Raw genomic sequence first — 21,158 nt, 5'->3', positions numbered from 1 at the left:
TCTTTGAAAACTCAATTTGCACATTATTTTGCTTTATCTTATAATGAAGTGAGCTAAACTTGTTAATATAGAATAATACTAGTGGGATTCTACCTGAGCTATGGAGTATCCAAGACCAGAGTGCTGACCACTCAGCCACATCTGCTCTAGATGACACAAACAGCTGTGCTGTGGGTGATCATCACATTACTATACTCTTAGCTAATCTCACATGTAAAGAGGTTGGGCCACAGCCGGGTCACCATATGGAGAAGACCCGGGCCGGAAGTACCGGCAAACCTCTAATGAATGAATGAATGTAAAGAGGTCGTAATGACCGCTCCCAGCCCAGCTCATGCCACCAGTATTTTACAAGCTTACACTTGCAGCATGCCACAAGCTTACACCTCCAGCATTTCACAAACTCTAAGCGCAACTAGAATTCTACAAGCTCACATCAGCATTTTGCCACAAACTCACACGCCAATCATACTACGAGAACAAACTAGAGTAATAACCTGCTGGTGGAAGTAAGGTGTGGTCCCCGGGTTGAATGAATGCCATGCATGACGCCTCACTTCTCTCTCTCTCTTCCCACAGAGATTTGTATTGGCCAAACCCTCATGCATCCTCCTCTGACTCCCATACAGCGTAAGTCTCTAGTCATCCTCGTCGTTATTAATTGTACCCTTACTCCTCCTCCTCTCTTATTTTCAAATACCATTGTTAATCATCATCTTCTTAAACCTCTTCTTTCCATTGCTTATATTTTTGTTTCTCCTGTGTTCGCCTAGTTTGTTTTGGATCTGTTTGCTTGCCTTTTTTTAATCTGTTTCATGTTTGTTGCGACTCTCATTAGACTTGTATTGCCTTTTTAAACAACTCATTGCTCTATACCACGCAACTTTATTTCCTTATGTCATATATTTTACTTTTTTTATATACTTCCCATCTTAACATCTATTTTTTAATACACTTCATAACTTACTTGACTCATTTTATATTACCTTGATTCGTTATAAATTTTCTTCAGTAGCCAAAGTATCATTAATTTTCTCATTTGCTTTCAGCGATGAAGACACATTAAAACGTTTAAACCTTTATTATAACGACGTTTCGCTCAGGGAAAGTTTTATCAAGTTATATAGAAAACAGGTCAACTACTGCACATGTCCGTCTGGTCAGGTGAAGAGTTGAGGACCGGGTCGTGAGAAGGAAGGCGGCTCTTGACCTTAACACGTGACTCTTGGAATGTAAATAAATGAGGAGACGGCTCTTGAACTTAACGTAAGACTCTTGGAACAAAAACACATGAGGAGACGGCTCTTGATCATATAACAAGACTCATGGAACATAAACACAACTCTTGGAACGTAAATATGCCTGCATTACACAGCGTGTGTGGTATATAGGGCAAAAAAATGCACACTATGCCTAGTACAGTCTCGCTCATGTCATATGATAGGCTTAAGAGGAAATGTATGGAAGCCGCCACCATCTAAATCTACGACACTACAGAGCAGAACAAGGCACTTTTATGCTCTCATCGTTCAGAAACCTCTTACCTCGCCAGCCCTGACCTCACGCAGGCAGCAGCCTTCATAATTTCCCCTCTTCACATGACCGAGCGGAATATATTAGCTGACATGTTTTCTGTATAAATCGATAAAGTTCTTGAGTGTAACAACAAAGGCTCGTGTTTTATGTGTCTGCCATCTACCTGTAGGCTCGTTATTTCTTCTTTAACCTTATTTTGCTTAGTGTGATGAGAAATTATTATTATTATTATTATTATTATTATTATTATTATTATTATTATTATTATTATTATTATTATTATTATATAATGCTCTGATGGTGTCTTTCTCTCAGACGTGATACCATAATTTTCTTTTATCATGGACGAGTGGAACAGACAGTAGGCTACGGGGTTAGGATATTCAGGCAGAAGTAGACACACAAGACATTCACAGTCACTAAAAACCTTTTAAAACCATTCACAGGCACTAGCAACCTCTAAGAACATTCCTAGTCGCTAGTAACCTCTAAGAACATTCTTTCACCAGTAACCTCTAAGAACGTTCAGTCACTAGTAATCCTGAAGAACATTCAGTCACTAGTAATCCTGAAGAACATTCAGTCACTAGTAGCCTTAAAGAACATTCATTCGCTAGTAACCTCTAAGAACATTCATTCACTAGTAACCTCTAAGGACATTCAGTCACTAGTAATCCTGAAGAACATTCAGTCACTAGTAGCCTTAAAGAACATTCAGTCACTAGTAACCTGAAGAACATTCAGGGTCCTGAGTAACTTTTAATAACATTCACAGTCACGAGCTGCCAATAAGAGCATTCGACTACAAATACTTTAGAAGTAAGAACACTAATTCACCTCTTTAGGTACAAGTGTAATGCATGTTGCAGAATAAACACTCACATAAAGCCTCATAAGTCAGGCTGGAGTCAAGCCTTGTAAGTACAAGGTCACTCCACTCAGGCTGGAGTCAAGCCTTGTAAGTACGAGGTCACTCCACTCAGGCTGGAGTCAAGCCTTGTAAGTACAAAGTCACTCCACTCAGGCTGGAGTCAAGCCTTGTAAGTACGAGGTCACTCCACTCAGGCTGGAGTCAAGCCTTGTAAGTACAAGGTCACTCCACTCAGGCTGGAGTCAAGCCTTGTAAGTACAAGGTCACTCCACTCAGGCTGGAGTCAAGCCTTGTAAGTACAAGGTCACTCCACTCCTAGTCCTCACATCTGCTGCCGTCGGCTCTTAAATTTATTGCTGTTTCCTCTTCCTCTATACTGTTTGCTTTTAATTTAGAGTAGCATTAAATAGGTGATTTTATTCGGATTATTAACCCGGCGGTTAACCAGTTCAGGATAACCCAAGAACATCACTGTGGCTAATTTATATTGGGGTTCTTTGATCCCCTTCCCCAGAATGTGACCCAGGTGCCTACTTACTGCTACATGAATAGTGGCAACAGGTGTAAGGAAACATAGCCAGAGTTTCCATTTGGGCTGGGATCAAACCCAGGTCTTTCAGATGTGAGCCGAAGGCGCTACCACTGGAATCGTAAGTCATTATTCTCTTCTTTAGTTGAAATTGTGAAAAAAAAAAATTATTACCCACCAACATGACTAAACGTACATGAAACATCACTGCAACAGTTTTATAATGTAGCCTCGCGGAAAAATTACACATCGTTAAAATATAACTTGTACAGGTAAGGCTGATGTATAACAAAACTACACCAATGTTTAAAATTTAATGTGATGTTATATAAATTATGAAGTGAGTGCATTTAGGTAACGTTACGTCAAGTGACCTTAACGTAGCGTGTCCCTAAGAGGGCTACAGGCTACTGACAGTGTCAGGTGTTACACTGTGTTGCTGATATTGTACGTGAAAAAAGTGTGTATTATTTGTTTTGTTTATCATAAAACGCTAGTCCCGTGTTGTTCATTCAGCACGAATAATAATGGTTGAGGACTTGATCACCAACCAGTCCGCTCAATCACAGTCCGGTCTTTGACCGTCAGTCTTGATGATGCTGCATGAAGAGAAACACTTTTTAAGTATTTTTGCTGAAAAGGTTGTCCTATTTCTAGTTAGAAACCATGACACATTGTAGTCACGCTCCGCGAGAGAAACCTAGCACGTGTACTGTATATATTTGTTACCAATTTTGTTGGGGAAGGAATCTGTAACAATTACAAAATTCCTATGTACTGAGGTTATATATCAGTACAGCGTGAGAGTATTCAAAGATGTGTACTAGTCAGAAAGGAACGAGGAAATAGAGCCAGAAGAATGTAACTCCTCTTCCTGTGTTTTGGGGTTGGGCTAGCCTATCACGGCCTCAGCCTATCACGTTACAGCATCAAAGAGAGGCCACTATCGATGGTTTGAGATACATAGTGACGTCTTCACTTCCTTCATCTGTTTGGCACATGGAACATCTCCTGATGACTATCACCTCACTAATAGTCTGTAATTATTAATCGCAAGTTTCCTTCCTGGAGAGTGTTAGCGCATGACTCAAGATTTATGTATGCGCATGAATACGGCCACGAATGCTTGTGTGTGCTGTGGCCCAGCCGAGAAGCACGCGGCCACTTCGTCACATGTTCACTGGTCAAATTCAAACTGCATCTATTTATGGGCGGGTTCTTGCTGACAGTGTCTACAAGCTTTTGGTGCCGGCGCTAGCGACTCAGTATAATGAAAGGGAGCAGATTCCTGAGTCTGAGATGTAGGCTGTGAAGTATAATGTCCCTCGGTTTATCAACAGTTTAGAAACAAATTACGTATCTTGATTTTTTCTTGAGAAACAGCAACATCCCAAGACTAATACGTGTATGTAAAAATTGCAGGTATTCCCGCAAGGGTGTGAGAGGTCTTGTGACCACCGCAATCTAAATACTGTTTAATAAGAAACAAATGTTAAGAGTAATGGAAGTTTCCAGTATACTGCAATTTAAAACTCCTGAGTGCAGGATGCTTGTTTGTAAGCTTACTTCATCTCTGCTAGTGCAAAAAAAAAAAAGAATAGAAGTCGTGACCTTCTAACCCACTCTGCCCTACAGTGTGGTAAAGTGAAGAGAGAAGGCTTGGCTCCTTTAGGGGTCGTCGCTCCCTAAAGGAAAAAAAAAAAGTACTCCACATAGAGCCAGATTAGGAGTGTAACTGCTAATAACGAACAAAATGGGTTTTGAGAAGCAAGAAGGAAAAATAAATAGTAAAGATAATGATAGTACCTAGAAGGTACTATCATAAGCAGGGGACACAAGGTAGTAGCGGCGCAGCAATCTGCAACCTCCAACAAACAGCTGATGGATATGACAAGTACATGAAAAGTGTAACTGAGTCATTGTACCTACCACAGTGGAAGGAGAGATAAGAGCCCATAAGGCCATGACAAAAAATATTGATCATAGAAAACTTCATCCACAAAGAAATCGATTAAGGGAGCTGGGATCCACAAGGTGAAACAGACATTGTAGGTTAAATGGGGAGGGGGGTAGTACTAGCAAGCTTCATTACCGACACATTATTAATGTGACAGGAATGAATGGGAAGAACCGGTGATACTAGATTTGGCCTTCATCTTGGAACTGTTAAGCATATGAAAAATAGACTATGATCCTCCGATGGAAGCAGATGACCATGCACTTCTGAATTTCGATTATCTGGAGGATATAAATCTAGAATAGAATTCTCGGGGAGGGAAAGAATTTACTGCAACAGCAGTTGAGGATGTACACCATCAGGTGTACTTTACACGTTTAGTTGTTTCTGTGAAATTCTCATATCCATTACCTGGAGTGATGTCCTGGCGAAGTGCTGATTCGACAAAAAGAAAATTTAGGAACGATGACTGCAACCATGCCAAATGTAGTAATATACCAGTGTGAGAGGAGCCAGTTTTCCTGCCTAAGCTGCCATGTTATGAAGCAGCAGATAACTTTAATTCAAGCATGAGAGGAACATATACAGGTACACACACATTTATAATTGCAAATCACGTAGCTGGACTGTTGAGTGCTGCAACACGTCCAGCGTCCTAACACAGTCTAGCGAACATTTGAAATCTCGCTGGTCACTGAATACTTGAGTATTATGTTGCTGGCACAAACAATGTAACACTAACAATCATTTTAACTGGTTTCTAATATTTGATGCATCATACCATCCTAGGTGATGTTTGAAGAGACAGTGATGTGAGGCGAGGGATGATGTATCAGGGGGTAGTATGATGTGAGGTGAGAGATGATGTATCAAGTGATAGAATGTGAAGCGAGGGATGATGTATCACGTGGTAGTATGATGTGAAGCGAGGGATGATGTATCAGGCGGTAGTATGATGTGAGGCGAGGGATGATGTATCAGGAGGTAGTATGATGTGAGGCGAGGGATGATGTATCAGGTGATAGAATAATGTGAGGCGAGGGATGATGTATCAGGTGATACATCATCCCTCATGTACCAAGTGATACTGTACCTTGTGGAACAGAGGTTTTCACCGTAGCCGCCTCAGACTTTACTCTGTTGACTACTACTCTTTGTGTTCTATTTGTTAGGAAATTATAGATCCATCTACAAACTTTTCCTGTTCTTCCTTTATCACGCATCTTTATCACCATCTTCTATATGATTCCATCTTCATTATGACACCATCTTCAATATGACACTATCTTCAGTATGACACCATCTTCAGTATGACGCTATCTTCAATGTTAACACCATCTTCAATATTAACACCATCTTCAATATTAACACCATCTTCAGTATTAACACCATCTTCAATATTAACATCATCTTCAATATTAACATCATCTTCAATATTAACACCATCTTCAATATTAACACCATCTTCAGTATTAACACCATCTTCAATATTAACATCATCTTCAATATTAACACCATCTTCAATATGACACTATCTTTAACATGACAGATGTTTATTCATTATGACACCAGCTTCTTCAGTACAACATCATCTTCTTCAGTACGACACCATCTTCTTCAGTATGAGTCCATCTTCAGTATGACACCAACTTCTTCAGTATGACACTATCTTCAGTATGACACCATCTTCTTTAGCTGGAATGATTCCCGTTAAGAGGTTGTGTGACAAAAACAGTGATACCGATTCTTTGCCTCTTTTAAAAAGTTTTTCCTGTCGATGTTTTTCTCTGCTTTAATCAGGTTTTTTCCCCAAGACATTTTATCAGTGTGAAATTATCAAGAGGAGGTATATTTCATTGTATAACTCTGTCTCGCAGCTGTGTCAAGTAGTGACGGGGCGGACCGGTTCCACGAAGCGAAGGGATGTAGAGGCAGTGTTTGGACCAACCAAACCACCCAGGAGACGCAGGAGTCATCCTCCTCCACCAAGACCACCCAAAAGTGCGACCCTCCTCGGTGGTGCCCGGTCGTCCTTGAAGATAGCAAGGTCAGCAAGACCTCCTTCCACCACCTCTTCGTTCAGCACCACGTCAGGAGGCACCAGTTCCTCCCTGGCCACGACGACGCTAAAACCAGCAGAAACTAAACCTAAGAAAATTCTGAAGGTGCGACGCTCCTGGCCGTTACTCTTCTGTGATTGTCTCTACGCCAATTGTCGCGCCTATGACGACACGAATAATAAATAGGGTATAAATATATGACTTGAATTTTGTGATGGACAAAAGTTGGTGTTGGCTCTCATATTTTGAGCCAGGAATACTTCTCAAGTGACTCCGCAGTAATTTGTGTTATACAGTTTCCTGTCTAATAACAGGATTTTCCTGTAACGGATATACTTGATTTAAGATTAAGTTCTTGTATGAATTGTTACAATCCAAGAATATTTGTATTTGTTTGGCTATTATGTACATTCAAACCACCTCATTTTTATTTCGTATGTCATTATATCATATCGTGATATTAAAAGTATTCATTTATATGACTTCCTTATATGTATCTCTAAGACAGTTGACGCTGAAGAGATGAGTGTAATAGATCAAATTAATTTTTATCTTTTCAATATTTGAGCAACTATGTTTCTTACCCAGACACCCAAAGGAAGTACATTTCCAGTATTTTATAAAAAAAATATTTTTAATGTAAAGTATATTTCAATTAGTTTATCCATCGTATCATTACACGTTTTCGGCACCTATGTAAAGCTTCCATGTGTTCTCAGTTGCCCCTAGTGAACGCTCTTATTTTGCTATATTGTTGCTATAGTGTCAGTGTTAAATCTGTGATTTCTAAGTGATAATCCTCACCCATGTAGGTATGAATAGGTCAGTATGACATCAGTGTTCGAAAAAGAAACAGCGAGCGTTACACGCTTACAAATCGATTTGCTAAAATGTTCGAAAGATTTTTACTCAGTGACTCCTAGCCAGGCTAGGTTGTCATGTGACTATAAGGACTAATCTGTCATTAAATATTAAAGACTGTCACTGTTGTCATCACCTCACTGTGCAAACCTCTTTGACTGGGTGAGATATGTGGCAGACGTCTTGGTAATGGCCTTGCTTACAACGTACATGTGTAAAAACCTGTATTTATGAGGCACCATGTGATATTGAATCCATGTCGAATAAACCCCTCCAATCCTGAAAATACTTTTCTTCCAATCCAGCATGGCCATAATTAAGTTAATTTACAACCTGGGTGTTAGCTGAATGTTGTGAGCCGCATCATGGTGGGGTAATAGTATACTTTAGATATGGATGGGCTTTGAAACGAGCTGAGGGATCACACTTCTTAGCCTGTAAAATTAATACCCAGTGGCTAACGCGACGGTCTGTAGTTTTGAGACTCTCTGACCGCGGATTCAAACCCCACCCGTGGTATGGTTTGATTACAGAGGCACAGAATGGGTCTAGGGACTAGGCCGCAAAGTTTTGAGGAGTTACAGTGGTAGTGAACTATTTACATGTTAATATCTGGTTACAACCGTAATGAGTTGAATATACGGATTTAATTTAGTGATAGATATGTTAAATAAGCCAGAGGAATGTCTTGAAACCTTCCATCACCATACGAGGAAAGTGGAATTAGCTGAGCAGTTATACAATAGAAGGAGACTCAGTCAAGGAGTACAAAGAAAGTGGCAGTTAATAGAAATACACAGTCAGGTTTCTTGTAACTTAAAGGAAAGAAATTTATATATATATATATATATATATATATATATATATATATATATATATATATATATATATATATATGGTGTAACTTTGCTGTCTACAGTAAACAGCAGATAAAGTTTAGTTACTTGTATATGTATTGCATGAATAGGTAGACTCAGTTTTAACGAGCAACGGTTTGCGAACATACGCAGTCAAATACCTGAGGTGGGGCATCCTAAACTATCGGCTGGACGTACGCACGTTTTCTCTCTCTCTCTCTCTCTCTCTCTCTCTCTCTCTCTCTCTCTCTCTCTCTCTCTCTCTCTCTCTCTCTCTCTCTCTCTCTCTCTCTCTCTCTCTCTCTCTCTTTTACACAGGGTTTGACAAGGTTAAGGATCCCTAGCTTTATTGATAAGCTATTTACAGGCTAAGGATTCCTAACTTTATTGGCAAGCTAAGAGCTGTTACCTACATCAGCTCATTTGAAAGCATTTTTATTGCTATGAGACATACAAGTAGGGAACAGGATGAAGTTGGAGCCATCTGTGGGCCAGCATTTTCATTTGATCAATTGCCCCTATCACGAGCCTTTTCCATCCTATGGAGAGGGAGCATGGACACGGGGGTCGTCCCACAGTTACTAAAAACAACAGACATAGCCCACTCCACAAAGGGGGCAGTAAAGCAAAAGCAAAGAACTACAGACTGATAGCACTAACATCATATATCATAAAAATCTTTGAAAGGGTCCTAAGAAGCAAGATCACCACCCATCTAGAAACTCATCAGTTACACAACCCAGGGCAACATGGGTTTAGAACAGGTCGCTCCTGTCTGTCTCAACTATTGAATCACTACGACAAGGTCCTAGATGCACTAGAAGACAAAAAGAATGCAGATGTAATATATACAGACTTTGCAAAAGCCTTCGACAAGTGTGACCATGGCGTAATAGCGCACAAAATGCGTGCTAAAGGAATAACAGGAAAAGTCGGTCGATGGATCTATAATTTCCTCACTAACAGAACATAGAGAGTAGTCGTCAACAGAGTAAAGTCCGAGGCAGCTACGGTGAAAAGCTCTGTTCCACAAGGCACAGTACTCGCTCCCATCTTGTTCCTCATCCTCATGTCCGACATAGACAAGGATGTCAGCCACAGCACCGTGTCTTCCTTTGCAGATGACACCCGAATCTGCATGACAGTGTCCTCCATTGCAGACACTGCAAGGCTCCAGGCGGACAACCAAATATTTCAGTGGGCTGCAGAAAACAATATGAAGTTCAACGATAAGAAATTTCAATTACTCAGATATGGTAAACACGAGGAAATTAAATCTTCATCAGAGTACAAAACAAATTCTGGCCACAAAATAGAGCGAAACACCAACGTCAAAGACCTGGGAGTGATCATGTCGGAGGATCTCACCTTCAAGGACCATAACATTGTATCAATCGCATCTGCTAGAAAAATGACAGGATGGATAATGAGAACCTTCAAAACTAGGGAGGCCAAGCCCATGATGACACTCTTCAGGTCACTTGTTCTATCTAGGCTGGAATATTGCTGCACACTAACAGCACCTCTCAAGGCAGGTGAATTTGCTGACCTAGAAAATGTACAGAGAACCTTCACGGCGTGCATAACGGAGATAAAACACCTCAATTACTGGGAGCGCTTGAGGTTCCTAAACCTGTATTCCCTGGAACGCAGGCGGGAGAGATACATGATTATATACACCTGGAAAATCTTAGAGGGACTAGTACCGAACCTGCACACGAAAATCACTCACTACGAAAGCAAAAGACTTGGCAGACGATGCAACATTCCCCCAATGAAAAGCAGGGGTGTCACTAGCACGTTAAGAGACCATACAATAAGTGTCAGGGGCCCGAGACTGTTCAACTGCCTCCCAGCATACATAAGGGGGATTACCAACAGACCCCTGGCAGTCTTCAAGCTGGCACTGGACAAGCACCTAAAGTCGGTTCCTGACCAGCCGGGCTGTGGCTCGTACGTTGGTTTGCGTGCAGCCAGCAGTAACAGCCTGGTTGATCAGGCTCTGATCCACCTGGAGGCCTGGTCACAGACCGGGCCGCGGGGGCGTTGACCCCCGGAACTCTCTCCAGGTAAACTCCAGGTAAACTGACTTTATCTCTCTCTCTCTCTCTCTCTCTCTCTCTCTCTCTGTCTCTCTCTCTCTCTCTTTTACACAGGGTTTGGGGTTTGACAAGGTTAAGTTAAGGATTCCTAGCTTTACTGACAAGCTATTTACAAGCTAAGGATTCCTAACTTTATTGACAAGCTAAGAGCTGTTACCTACATCAGCTCATTTGAAAGCATTTTTATTGTTACGAAACATACAAGTAGGGAACGGGATGAAGCTGGAGCTATCTGTGTGTCAGCATTTTCATCTGATCAACTGACTTTATCTAGTTGACATCATAATGCTGTACGAATGTGTTCCAGACTCGAGTCATCCTGGGTTTAAATGATCTCAGTTGAAGTAATGTTCTGGAGAAGGGTACAGCCAGAGTGAAGTTGCTGATTTCTGCCTGTCTTGTGGTATAGAAGCTTGTTTCTCGCTGTCCTCGGAGTGGAGCCAAGTGTGGTACTTTGACAATGTTGGCCTTGTACATAACAGTAAGACCACCCACATCCCTCCTGTGCTGATGGCTCTGCTGAAATGACAGATCTATCCAGGATGGGTCCAGGCGAGAGATGAGACGTCTTGCTCTGTTCTCTACTCTGTCAAGCAGTCGCAGATGAAAAGGGGAGGCAGGCAAACCAAGAAAGTGGAGCATACTCAAGGTATGAGCATACTTGTGCCTCATACAGAATCTTGCAACCATTACTGTCAGTCAGATGCGAGATATGTCGAAGTGCTGTAAGCTTCCTGGCTGCCTTGTTTGCAAGATTTACAACGTGGTTCTTCACGGTCAGTTTGGAGTCAAATTTCACCCCAAAGATATCAACTTCTACCCCAGGTACCAACGCTCTCCCATTCATACTTACTACTGGTCCTGTATTACCATCATGGTGCCTAGAGACTATCATCATTTGTGTTTTCTCAGGTGCAAATGTTACATGCCATCGGTTTCCCCAAGCTGATATAACTCTCAGCTGGTGATTTATGTAGCTTAGAGCAACTGGTATTTCTTTTCTTGGATAAGTTAATGTCAGAGTACAGTCGTCTGCATATACATGGGATTCTGGGATGAGATGAGGAAGGTCATTGAAGTTGACATTCCATAACAATGGTCCCAGCACACTTCCTTTTGGAACACTTGTCCTAGTAGGATGTCTTGCTGATTCTGTTCCATTGAGAACTACCCTTAGAGATCTACTATGAAAATAATCACTGAGGAGACGTAGTGTAGAGCCTGCAATTCCCAGTGCTTGCAGTTTTGCTAAGAGGCCCTGGTGCCACACTCGGTCTAAAGCACCAGCAGCTTCCAGTGCTACCACACAGCTGACATTGGATTCATCCAGTGACTGGTGCCATTTAGTGGAGAGGTTTAACAACAGATCAGCGGCAGAGTAACCTTTCCTGAAGCCATATTAACGGTCACAAAGTAGTGAGTGGTAGTCAAAAAAAACTCTGTCATTTGTCTTGAGATTATTGTCTCAGGATCTTGCCAGTGATTGATAGGAGTGACACTGGTCTGTAGTTGCTGATTTCTGCTCTGCTCTTCTTTTTGTGAACAGGAACTACATTTGCCTCTTTCCACAGAGAAGGCCATTTACACTGTACTAGGCAGTGCTTAAAGATGCGAGTTAGAGGTGCTGATAGCTGGTCTGCACATCTTAGCCATCTTGAGCTCAACTTGTCTGGGCCCACAGCCTTTTCTTGGTCAAGGGATTTAAGAAGGAAATGCACCTCCTCCTGCCTTATTGTCACCTCTGACAGTTTTGACACAGTTCTTGCAGCTAGCCAAGGAGGGTCCCTTGCTGGACCAGGAACTTACATTTTGGTAGCAAAGTGTTCAGTAATGAGGTCCGCTTTCCCTTGACTACTAGTAGAGGTGATCCCATCCTGTTGATTTGGAGGTGGAATGAGCTCATCAGGCAGATAACCTTGTCTGTCTTTGACCAGGGACCACCAGGTTTTGGAGCCCACTTTACCTGATGCTAGCTTTCTTTTTGTGTCCACCTCCCATTTAGCGATTACCCACTTTTGAATTTCCCCCATACGCCTACAGGCTTGCCTGTGCAAGTTCCTGTTATAGGTGGCAGGATATCCCATACCTTCATCATGCCTTGTACTTAGCAGTTGCAGCCTCTCTACAACGAAAGCCAAACTAAGGCTGATCTGTAGGCTACGTCACATACTGCCAGTGAGGGACGTGTTCTTGTTGTAGATTAAGGATGTGTCCAGAGAAGACTCACTTGGTTGTCAACATCCCCTTCGAGAAGAGCTCAAAGCAAAGGGCTGGCCAATTGCCTCCTTCCCATATCATCATCATAATCAAGGGGGAGCGCTAAACCCGTAGGATTATGCAGCGCCTGTGGGGAGATGATGTGGAAGGTATTCAGGCTTAATTCTGGGAACTGGAGCACAGATCCAATTCCCTAGATTAAGAGCCCCTCACCAGCGTCAAGGAACCTTCCTTGAGAAGCCTCCTTCCCATAGCCAGGTTGTGCGTGTGGACTCCTCACCTCGTTCTGTTGGGATCTTAATTGTTATAAAAATAGCTTAATCTATTCATCACCAGATAAGAATATTTAAATTACTAAAAATAGGGATTAAAGTCAACTCTCAGTATATCTAAGCTGAGAGTAATATAACTGTGGAAAATACTGTATATATTTTCCAGAAATTCAGTATTTATATGTAAATAGATGGCCATACTGCATTTAATAACATTTATGTCAAAGAAAACGGAAAGCCTGCGTCTGCGCAGACGAGACTCGCCATCTTGGTTTTGAATTTGTATTACAACGTTGGTGTAATGGGTAGAAATTTTCGTGCTCTAGAGGTAAAAATTGGGCTGACACTTCTCAAATAGGAGGCGAAATTGTTGGACATGCATTCCTGCATAACTTGAGATATCAGACGACTGGACAAGACAGCTCCAGGAACCTCAGATAAGCTTTCTAGATTTGTGTGTAATTCTGGCCAGCATTATTTTCATAGATTTAGTTATAGTGAGGTTTTCTGAGTATGATACACATTAATCTCCAGTCAAATTGGTAAGTGGTATTAAGATATATTTTCCTTCTGTTATGTAATTGTGTATATATATAACCATTTATTATTTTTAATATACAGTCCACAAATTTATATATTTACCAGTATTCCTGGTGTTTACCTGGAGTTTACCTGGAGAGAGTTCCGGGGGTCAACGCCCCCGCGGCCCGGTCTGTGACCAGGCCTCCTGGTGGATCAGAGCCTGATCAACCAGGCTGTTGCTGCTGGCTGCACACAAACCAACGTACGAGCCACAGCCCGGCTGATCAGGAACCGACTTTAGGTGCTTGTCCAGTGCCAGCTTGAAGACTGCCAGGGGTCTGTTGGTAATCCCCCTTATGTATGCTGGGAGGCAGTTGAACAGTCTCGGGCCCCTGACACTTATTGTATGGTCTCTTAACGTGCTAGTGACACCCCTGCTTTTCATTGGGGGGATGTTGCATCGTCTGCCAAGTCTTTTGCTTTCGTAGTGAGTGATTTTCGTGTGCAAGTTCGGTACTAGTCCCTCTAGGGAAGGGGGACATTTTTTGCGACCTAGGTGTCCCAAATTCCTACTTGTCTATGTAACATTGATAAATAATAATTATCTTTGTTATCATTTACTGTTATGTACATAATTAGTTACATTCAGATAAATGCAATTTTCCACAATAACTCTCGGTGTGAATATATCCTGTGTCTACCTAATAATAACAACAACAACAACAACAACAATAATAATAATAATAATAATAATAATAATAATAATAATAATAATAATAATAATAATAATAATAATAATAATAATAATAATAATTATAAAGGACCCCAATGGAAATAAGTCACTCTGACTTTTTTGGGTTATCCTAGGTTCTCTACACATATGCTGCTATGTATGATTTATTTATTTATTTATTTATTTATAATTTGAGCACACATACAGAGGTACAAAAAAATACAGATAAGAGCAGCATGCCAAAGCCACTTATACTATGCATAGCATTACGGGCTGGCTTAAAATTAACTTAAGATTAACTAAGCAATGATGAAATCAGTGATAAAACATTAATGTATACTGATTACTATAAAGCACAAGTGAGTATTACAAAGACAGGTCATATGGTTGCATGCATTGTTGTAAATTCAGTAGAATGGAGTATTCTGTTAGGTAGTGTATTTAAAAAATAATAAAGTTAGATTGGGTTTTAGGTTTAACATTTATGTGATATAATTGTGAGAAACATTTAAGATATACAATTTATAAGGTTCAGTTATTCAGTATTTATTTGGTTTTGGGTGAGTAAGTGATCTTTGAGAAGAGACTTGAATTTATAAACTGTATTTGTGTATACCTGAATAAATTTACTTACTTACTTACTTAATAATAATAATAATAATAATAATAATAATAATAATAATAATAATAATAATAATAATAATAATAATAATAATAATAATAATAATAATAATAATACATATGAAATAGGGTAACTTGGTGGGTTATGGGAACTTTAGTTTAACTTTCCCTCAACAGATGGCGCGCAGCGTCACAACAAATCTCGTCCGAATTCTTTCCACTTCACCAGAAGCCTCTATTTTTCAACTTGTATACATTTATAATTAGCCATGCGTCATGATAAGCATTACCTGTATATAATTAATAATATATTTATAAAATACCATAGCAATAAATTCATTCTTTTATTTGTTATTCTGTTTATAAACATGCAATATAAGTGCACAAGTCAGAGTCAGCAATAGTAGGACATTTTGCCCTAGAAAGTTGCAAAAAAGGTGTGGGTGACAGGTCAACAACATGACGTATGTATTAACTTTTAATCGCCACTTTTCTGTCATTTATTGTGATTTTTCTCATAATATAAGTTATCTTTGGCAGGCGCAGCTGCAGCTTCACCTTTTTGAGCCTCAAACTGTCACAAATGAGGAAGTGGCAGTCATAATGTCGCCCTCCGTGACCCTGGGTCTTATTAAACTTTCAAAACTGCTTGTTTGCCTTATGCTAATAACATAATAAAGGATAAGATAAGCTTTATTCAGGAACTCTGCAAGTGTTTTTACAGACAACTGTGTACAAAGATTTTGAAGGCACACAAGTCAAGGACCCCCAATGGAAATGAGTCACATTGCTTGACTTTATTCAGCTATTTTAGGTTCAGTTCTGTCTAACTTGCTATATAAAAAAAAAACCTCAAGGGAGGTTCCTTGACGCTGGTAAGGGGCTCTTGATCTAGGGAATTGAATCTGTGCTCTGGTTCCCTGAATTGAGCCTGAATATCTTCCATCCCCCGCCAGGCACTGTATAATCCTACGGGTTTAGCGCTCTCCCATGGTTATAACAATAATAATATATAAAAATAAGTGAGGCATGTGCAACACTAGGTGTCTTTATAATAGTAGTATATCATACCAACTATATTGAATACAACACCTGCAACAGCTGGATGAAAACTGAGGTTCTGTTTGGATTTTTAACCCATAGGGTTAGCCACCCAGCATAACCCAGTAAAGCTTGGTGTCATTGGGAGCTGTTTTACTTCCTTTGGGGTTCTTTAATCTTCTCCCCCAGGATGCAGCCCACAACAGGACCTGTGGCTTAACTGATAACACACTCAACTCAGTGAGTGTGTTATCAGGTGTGTTATCAGTGTGTCCATAGATTGACCCCTGGCTGGGTGGAAACATTGAGTGTGTTTCCTTATGCCTGCTGTCTCTGTTCACCTAGCAGTAAGTACGTACCAGGGTATTAGTCAACTGGTGTGGGTCACATGTTGCATCCTGGGGGACAAAATTAAAGGACCCCAACGGAAATAAGACAGACAGCCCACAGTGACATGCTGACTTCATTGGATTATCCTGGATACCTAACCCTCCTGGTTAAAAATCCAGACAAAATTAAATCTGCTTAGTGAACAGGAGAACAAGTGTAATGATACAGGCCAAATATTTCACCTGTACCAGGGAGTGATCATCGGTCCCTCACTGTTTGAGCTGAGGATGATATCACATATTTTGCAGGCTTTATCAGTCAAATACAGAGAAACAGTAGAAAAAATGCAGAGGTAATTTGAGATGCTTATATCTGCCAATGCGTAGGGAGACACTGGTCAGAGAAATAGCAAACATCGAACTAAAGCTAAAAGAATCTTATAGGAGTCAGGAATCGCGGGAAGAACTAAAAGCCATAAATGAAATCGAAAGAAGCCCAAAGTATTTCTTTTCTTATGCCAAATCAAAGTTGAGAACAACATCCAGGATTGGGCCCCTACTTAAACAAGATTGGTCTTACACAGATGACAGCAAGGAAATGAGTGAGCTACTCAAGTCCCAATATGACTCAGTTTTTAGCAAGCCGCTAACCAGACTGAGAGTCGAAGATCTAAATTAATTTTTTATGAGAGAGCCACAGAATTTGGTAAACACAAACCTATCTGATGTTATCCTGACTCCAAATGACTTTGAACAGGTGATTAATGACATGCCCATGCACTCTGCCCCAGGGCCAGACTCGTGGAACTCCGTGTTCATCAAGAACTGCAAGAAGCCCCTATCAGGTGCTTTTAACATCCTATGGAGAGGGAGCATGGACACAGGGGTCGTCCCACAGTTACTAAAAACAACAGACATAGCCCCACTCCACAAAGGGGGCAGTAAAGCAAAAGCAAAGAACTACAGACTGATAGCACTAACATCATATATCATAAAAATCTTTGAAAGGGTCCTAAGAAGCAAGATCGCCACCCATCTAGATACCCATCAGTTACACAACCCAGGGCAACATGGGTTTAGAGCAGGTCTCTCCTGTCTATCCCAACTGCTGGATCACTATGACAAGGTCCTAGATGCACTAGAAGACAAAAAGAATGCAGATGTAATATACACAGACTTTGCAAAAGCCTTCGACAAGTGTGACCATGGCGTAATAGCACACAAAATGCATGCTAAAGGAATAACAGGTTAAGTTGGTTGATAGATCTATAATTTCCTCACAAACAGAACACAAAGAGTAGTAGTCAACAGAGCAAAGTCTGAGGCAGCTACGGTGAAAAGCTCTGTTCCGCAAGGCACAGTACTCACTCCAGTCTTGTTTCTCATCCTCATATCTGACATAGACAAGGATGTCAGCCACAGCACCATGTCTTCCTTTGCAGATGACACCCTAATCTGCATGGCAGTGTCTTCCATTGCAGACACTGCAAGGCTTCAGGCAGACATCAACCAAATCTTTCAATGGGCTGCCGAAAACAATATGAAGTTCAACGATGAGAAATTTCAATTACTCCAATATGGTAAACATGAGGAAATTAAAACTTCATCAGAGTATAAAACAAATTTCAGCAGCAAAATAGAGCGAAAAACTAACATCAAAGACCTGGGAGTGATCATGTCGGAAGATCTCACCTTCAGGGACCATAACATTGTATCAATCACATCTGCTAGAAAAATGACAGATGGATAATGAGAACCTTCAAAACTAGGGATGCCAAGCCCATGATGACACTCTTCAGGTTGCTTGTTCTATCTGTGCTGGAATATTGCTGAACACTAACAGCACCTTTCAAGGCAGGTGAAATTGCTGACCTAGAAAATGTACAGAGAACCTTCATGGCACGCATAACGAAGATAAAACACCTCAATTACTGGGAGCGCATGAAGTTCCTGAACCTGTACTCCCTGGAATGCAGGCAGGAGAGATACATGATTATATACACCTGGAAAATCCTAGAGGGACTAGTATCGAACTTGCACACGAAAATCACTCACTACGAAAGCAAAAGACTCGGCAGATGATGCAACATCCCCCCAATGAAAAGCAGGGGTGCCACTAGCACATTAAGAGACAACACAATAAGTGTCAGGGACCCAAGACTGTTCAACTACCTCCCAGCATACATAAGGGGGATTACCAATAGACCCCTGGCTGTCTTCAAGCAGGCACTGGACAAGCACCTAAAGTCGGTACCTGGCCAGCCAGGCTGTGGCTTGTACGTTGGATTGCTTGCAGCCAGTAGTAACAGCCTAGTTGATCAGGCTCTGATCCACCATGAGGCCTGGTCACAGACCAGACCATGGGGGAGTTGACCCCCGGAATTCTCTCCAGGTAAACTCCAGGTTATACTACTTCACCTCTTTGTCTGCTGTGTCCAGGATTGTAAATTCAAATCAGTGTTTATTCCCGGATGTGTTTTTATTGAGTAAATTCTTTGATATTAAGTGCATTGTGCAATGGAGATACAGTACTTAAATTTAGTGCCAATTGGAAAGAGACTTTTGTAGTTATGTAACCTAACCTAATATTATCCAGCCTAACTGATAATTTTACAGCTGGTCTTCATTGAATCAGGTTGGGTTGTGTTATTAAATTTACTTATCAAAATAAAGCTTTCCTAGATGTCCAAAATATAACTGTTTCCAGTGCAAAACTTGCTTAATAAAAAAGATGCTACATAAAAAATGATCTTATTTTGCCTGTTATCACTAAATAAACAACTTCCACAATGAATAACCATTTTTCCGATTAAGATAGATAGCATGGATGTTATTTATAATATAAAAGATCAGATTTCTGTCCCAGGAAAAAGGTAACAATGGCTAATTCTTATTGGCATTCGACTTGCAAAATCTTCAGTGCAGGCAAGATGTTTCAACAATAAAGATTTCCAAGTTAATATATTGTATGCCTTTTATACTAAAGTGATTAACATATAAGACCAAAACCTAAATAAAAACTTAGTTAAATAGTTCATTATGTAAAAATTAACAAAAGAAATGGTAACCCACTCAGTAATAATAGATGTCTGCTCCTCAGTGGATTTCAACAATTAATTGCATGAAGCATTGCATGGCAGAAAAGAATAAGTGCCGAACTCACACAGTGGACAAAAACACATGCATGGGGAGATGGGAGTTATGAAGCTCAAGTTTCCATATCTTCTATGGGGCTCTGAACCTAATTTACAGATGCAAAAGACAATTTCTACATAACCACAAATCAGAATTGATTGGCCATGATGGTCCTTATTCTTTTCTGCCGTGCAGTGCCTCATATTGGTATTAAGTTAGTTTTACGTTTGAGATATTATTTTGTTGTGCAAATGGTAAAAAAAAAAAAAAAATGCAACCTAACCAAGTGTATCCTACATAACCCTAATGTAGCTTATCCTTATACCACCATTTGTAGATATGCATCTTAATGTTCTGCCAGGCATGCAACACAGGTAACTACTATGAGTTGATTGCCTCATGTGTGCCGCATAATGGAAATAAACGTACCTTTTTCACAAATGTCTCCCAAAATAACAGTTGGCACAAGAAATACTTGTTTTGTCATGTAGATTGCATGTATTATAAAATGTAAATCCATCAGATTGTAGTCATACACTATAGACCTTATTTATTTTGGAGTGCTATTAATCAGCATCTTCCATTAATTGATTACTAGTAAATGATTGCATAGTGAAATCATGAACTTTTATATTGAATTTATTTTAGGCTTTATAGTTCCTGTTTCATAAGCTTCTACATTATCTTTTGTGTTATTTATAGTACATATAGTTGTTATATACATACATTAAATGTGATGGTTTATAGACAGGGCATATACTAAATGAAAATAAGCCTGTAATTGATGTTATAATTTGTTCAGACTTTATTACCAGGTGCTGTTTGACCCTTATGGTGTTAGTGTTTCCCCTTGATTGTGATACTTATAATACCTGATATGTAAAAGAAATTTGAATTTATTGAAAAATTACAAATTGTATAATCATTGTGATTATAGGAATATCCTGTGTTGACTTAGCATAGGGTTCAAATCCATTGATGTGCTCAGATTGTGTCTTATCCAGACATTGGTACAGGTCCACATCCCTTTATCCGAAATTCTGAAATTCGAAAGTTCCAAAAACTGAAGTTCTTTCGTGGAGTGTAGAGTGTCACTCATCTCCATGCTGGGTCACGCTGCCATGTGGCAGCGTTAAGAATCATTCTGAAATTTGAAAAAGTTTGAAATTCGAAACAGTACAGGCCCCAGGGGTTTCGGATAAAGGGATGTGCATCTGTATAGCATTCTCAACATTATACAACACACAAGTACAGTGGTCCCTCAATAATCGTCCATAATCCGTTCCTTGAAGTGGGACTATTATCGAAATAGACGATTTTTGAATCAATTTTCCCCATAAGAAATAATGTAAATGCAATTAATCCATTCCTGAAACCCAGAAGTATTAAAACAAAAATTTTTTTTACATGAAATATAGATGTAGTACATAAACAATACAGTGGCACATGATGAATTAAACATTAACAGAATAACACTTACCTTTATTGGCGATTCTTCTTTGTGTATGGAAGACT

At 40.1% G+C, this 21,158-nt stretch overlaps 2 protein-coding genes across 8 annotated transcripts in view; both read left to right on the top strand.

Moving 5' to 3' along the window:
• LOC128687025 (mucin-2-like) overlaps positions 1-8,100 on the top strand; it is an 84,390-nt gene extending 76,290 nt beyond the window's left edge. For 3 of the 4 annotated variants that reach the window (XM_070082363.1, XM_070082364.1, XM_070082365.1), the window contains exon 7: positions 6,771-8,100. In XM_070082363.1, coding sequence (XP_069938464.1) covers positions 6,771-7,139 — 369 coding nt within the window. In that variant the 3' untranslated portion in view covers positions 7,140-8,100. Of the gene's footprint in view, positions 1-579; positions 631-6,770 lie in introns of all 4 variants that reach the window. The other variant, XM_070082366.1, reaches the window with a different exon arrangement.
• Positions 8,101-15,506: 7,406 nt separating this feature from the next.
• Positions 15,507-21,158, top strand: part of LOC128687024 (store-operated calcium entry regulator STIMATE) — a 48,224-nt gene continuing 42,572 nt past the window's right edge. Inside the window, exon 1 of one of the 4 annotated variants that reach the window (XM_070082359.1) lies at positions 15,507-15,602. The gene's annotated coding sequence lies outside the window, so the exon portion shown is untranslated. The other 3 variants (XM_070082362.1, XM_070082361.1, XM_070082360.1) reach the window with 3 other exon arrangements.

Source organism: Cherax quadricarinatus, chromosome 7, assembly GCF_038502225.1.
Source record: "Cherax quadricarinatus isolate ZL_2023a chromosome 7, ASM3850222v1, whole genome shotgun sequence".
Lineage (NCBI taxonomy): Eukaryota > Metazoa > Arthropoda > Malacostraca > Decapoda > Parastacidae > Cherax > Cherax quadricarinatus.
Note: the sequence above shows the minus strand (reverse complement) of the source record. Positions and strands in the feature narration are given on the sequence as shown.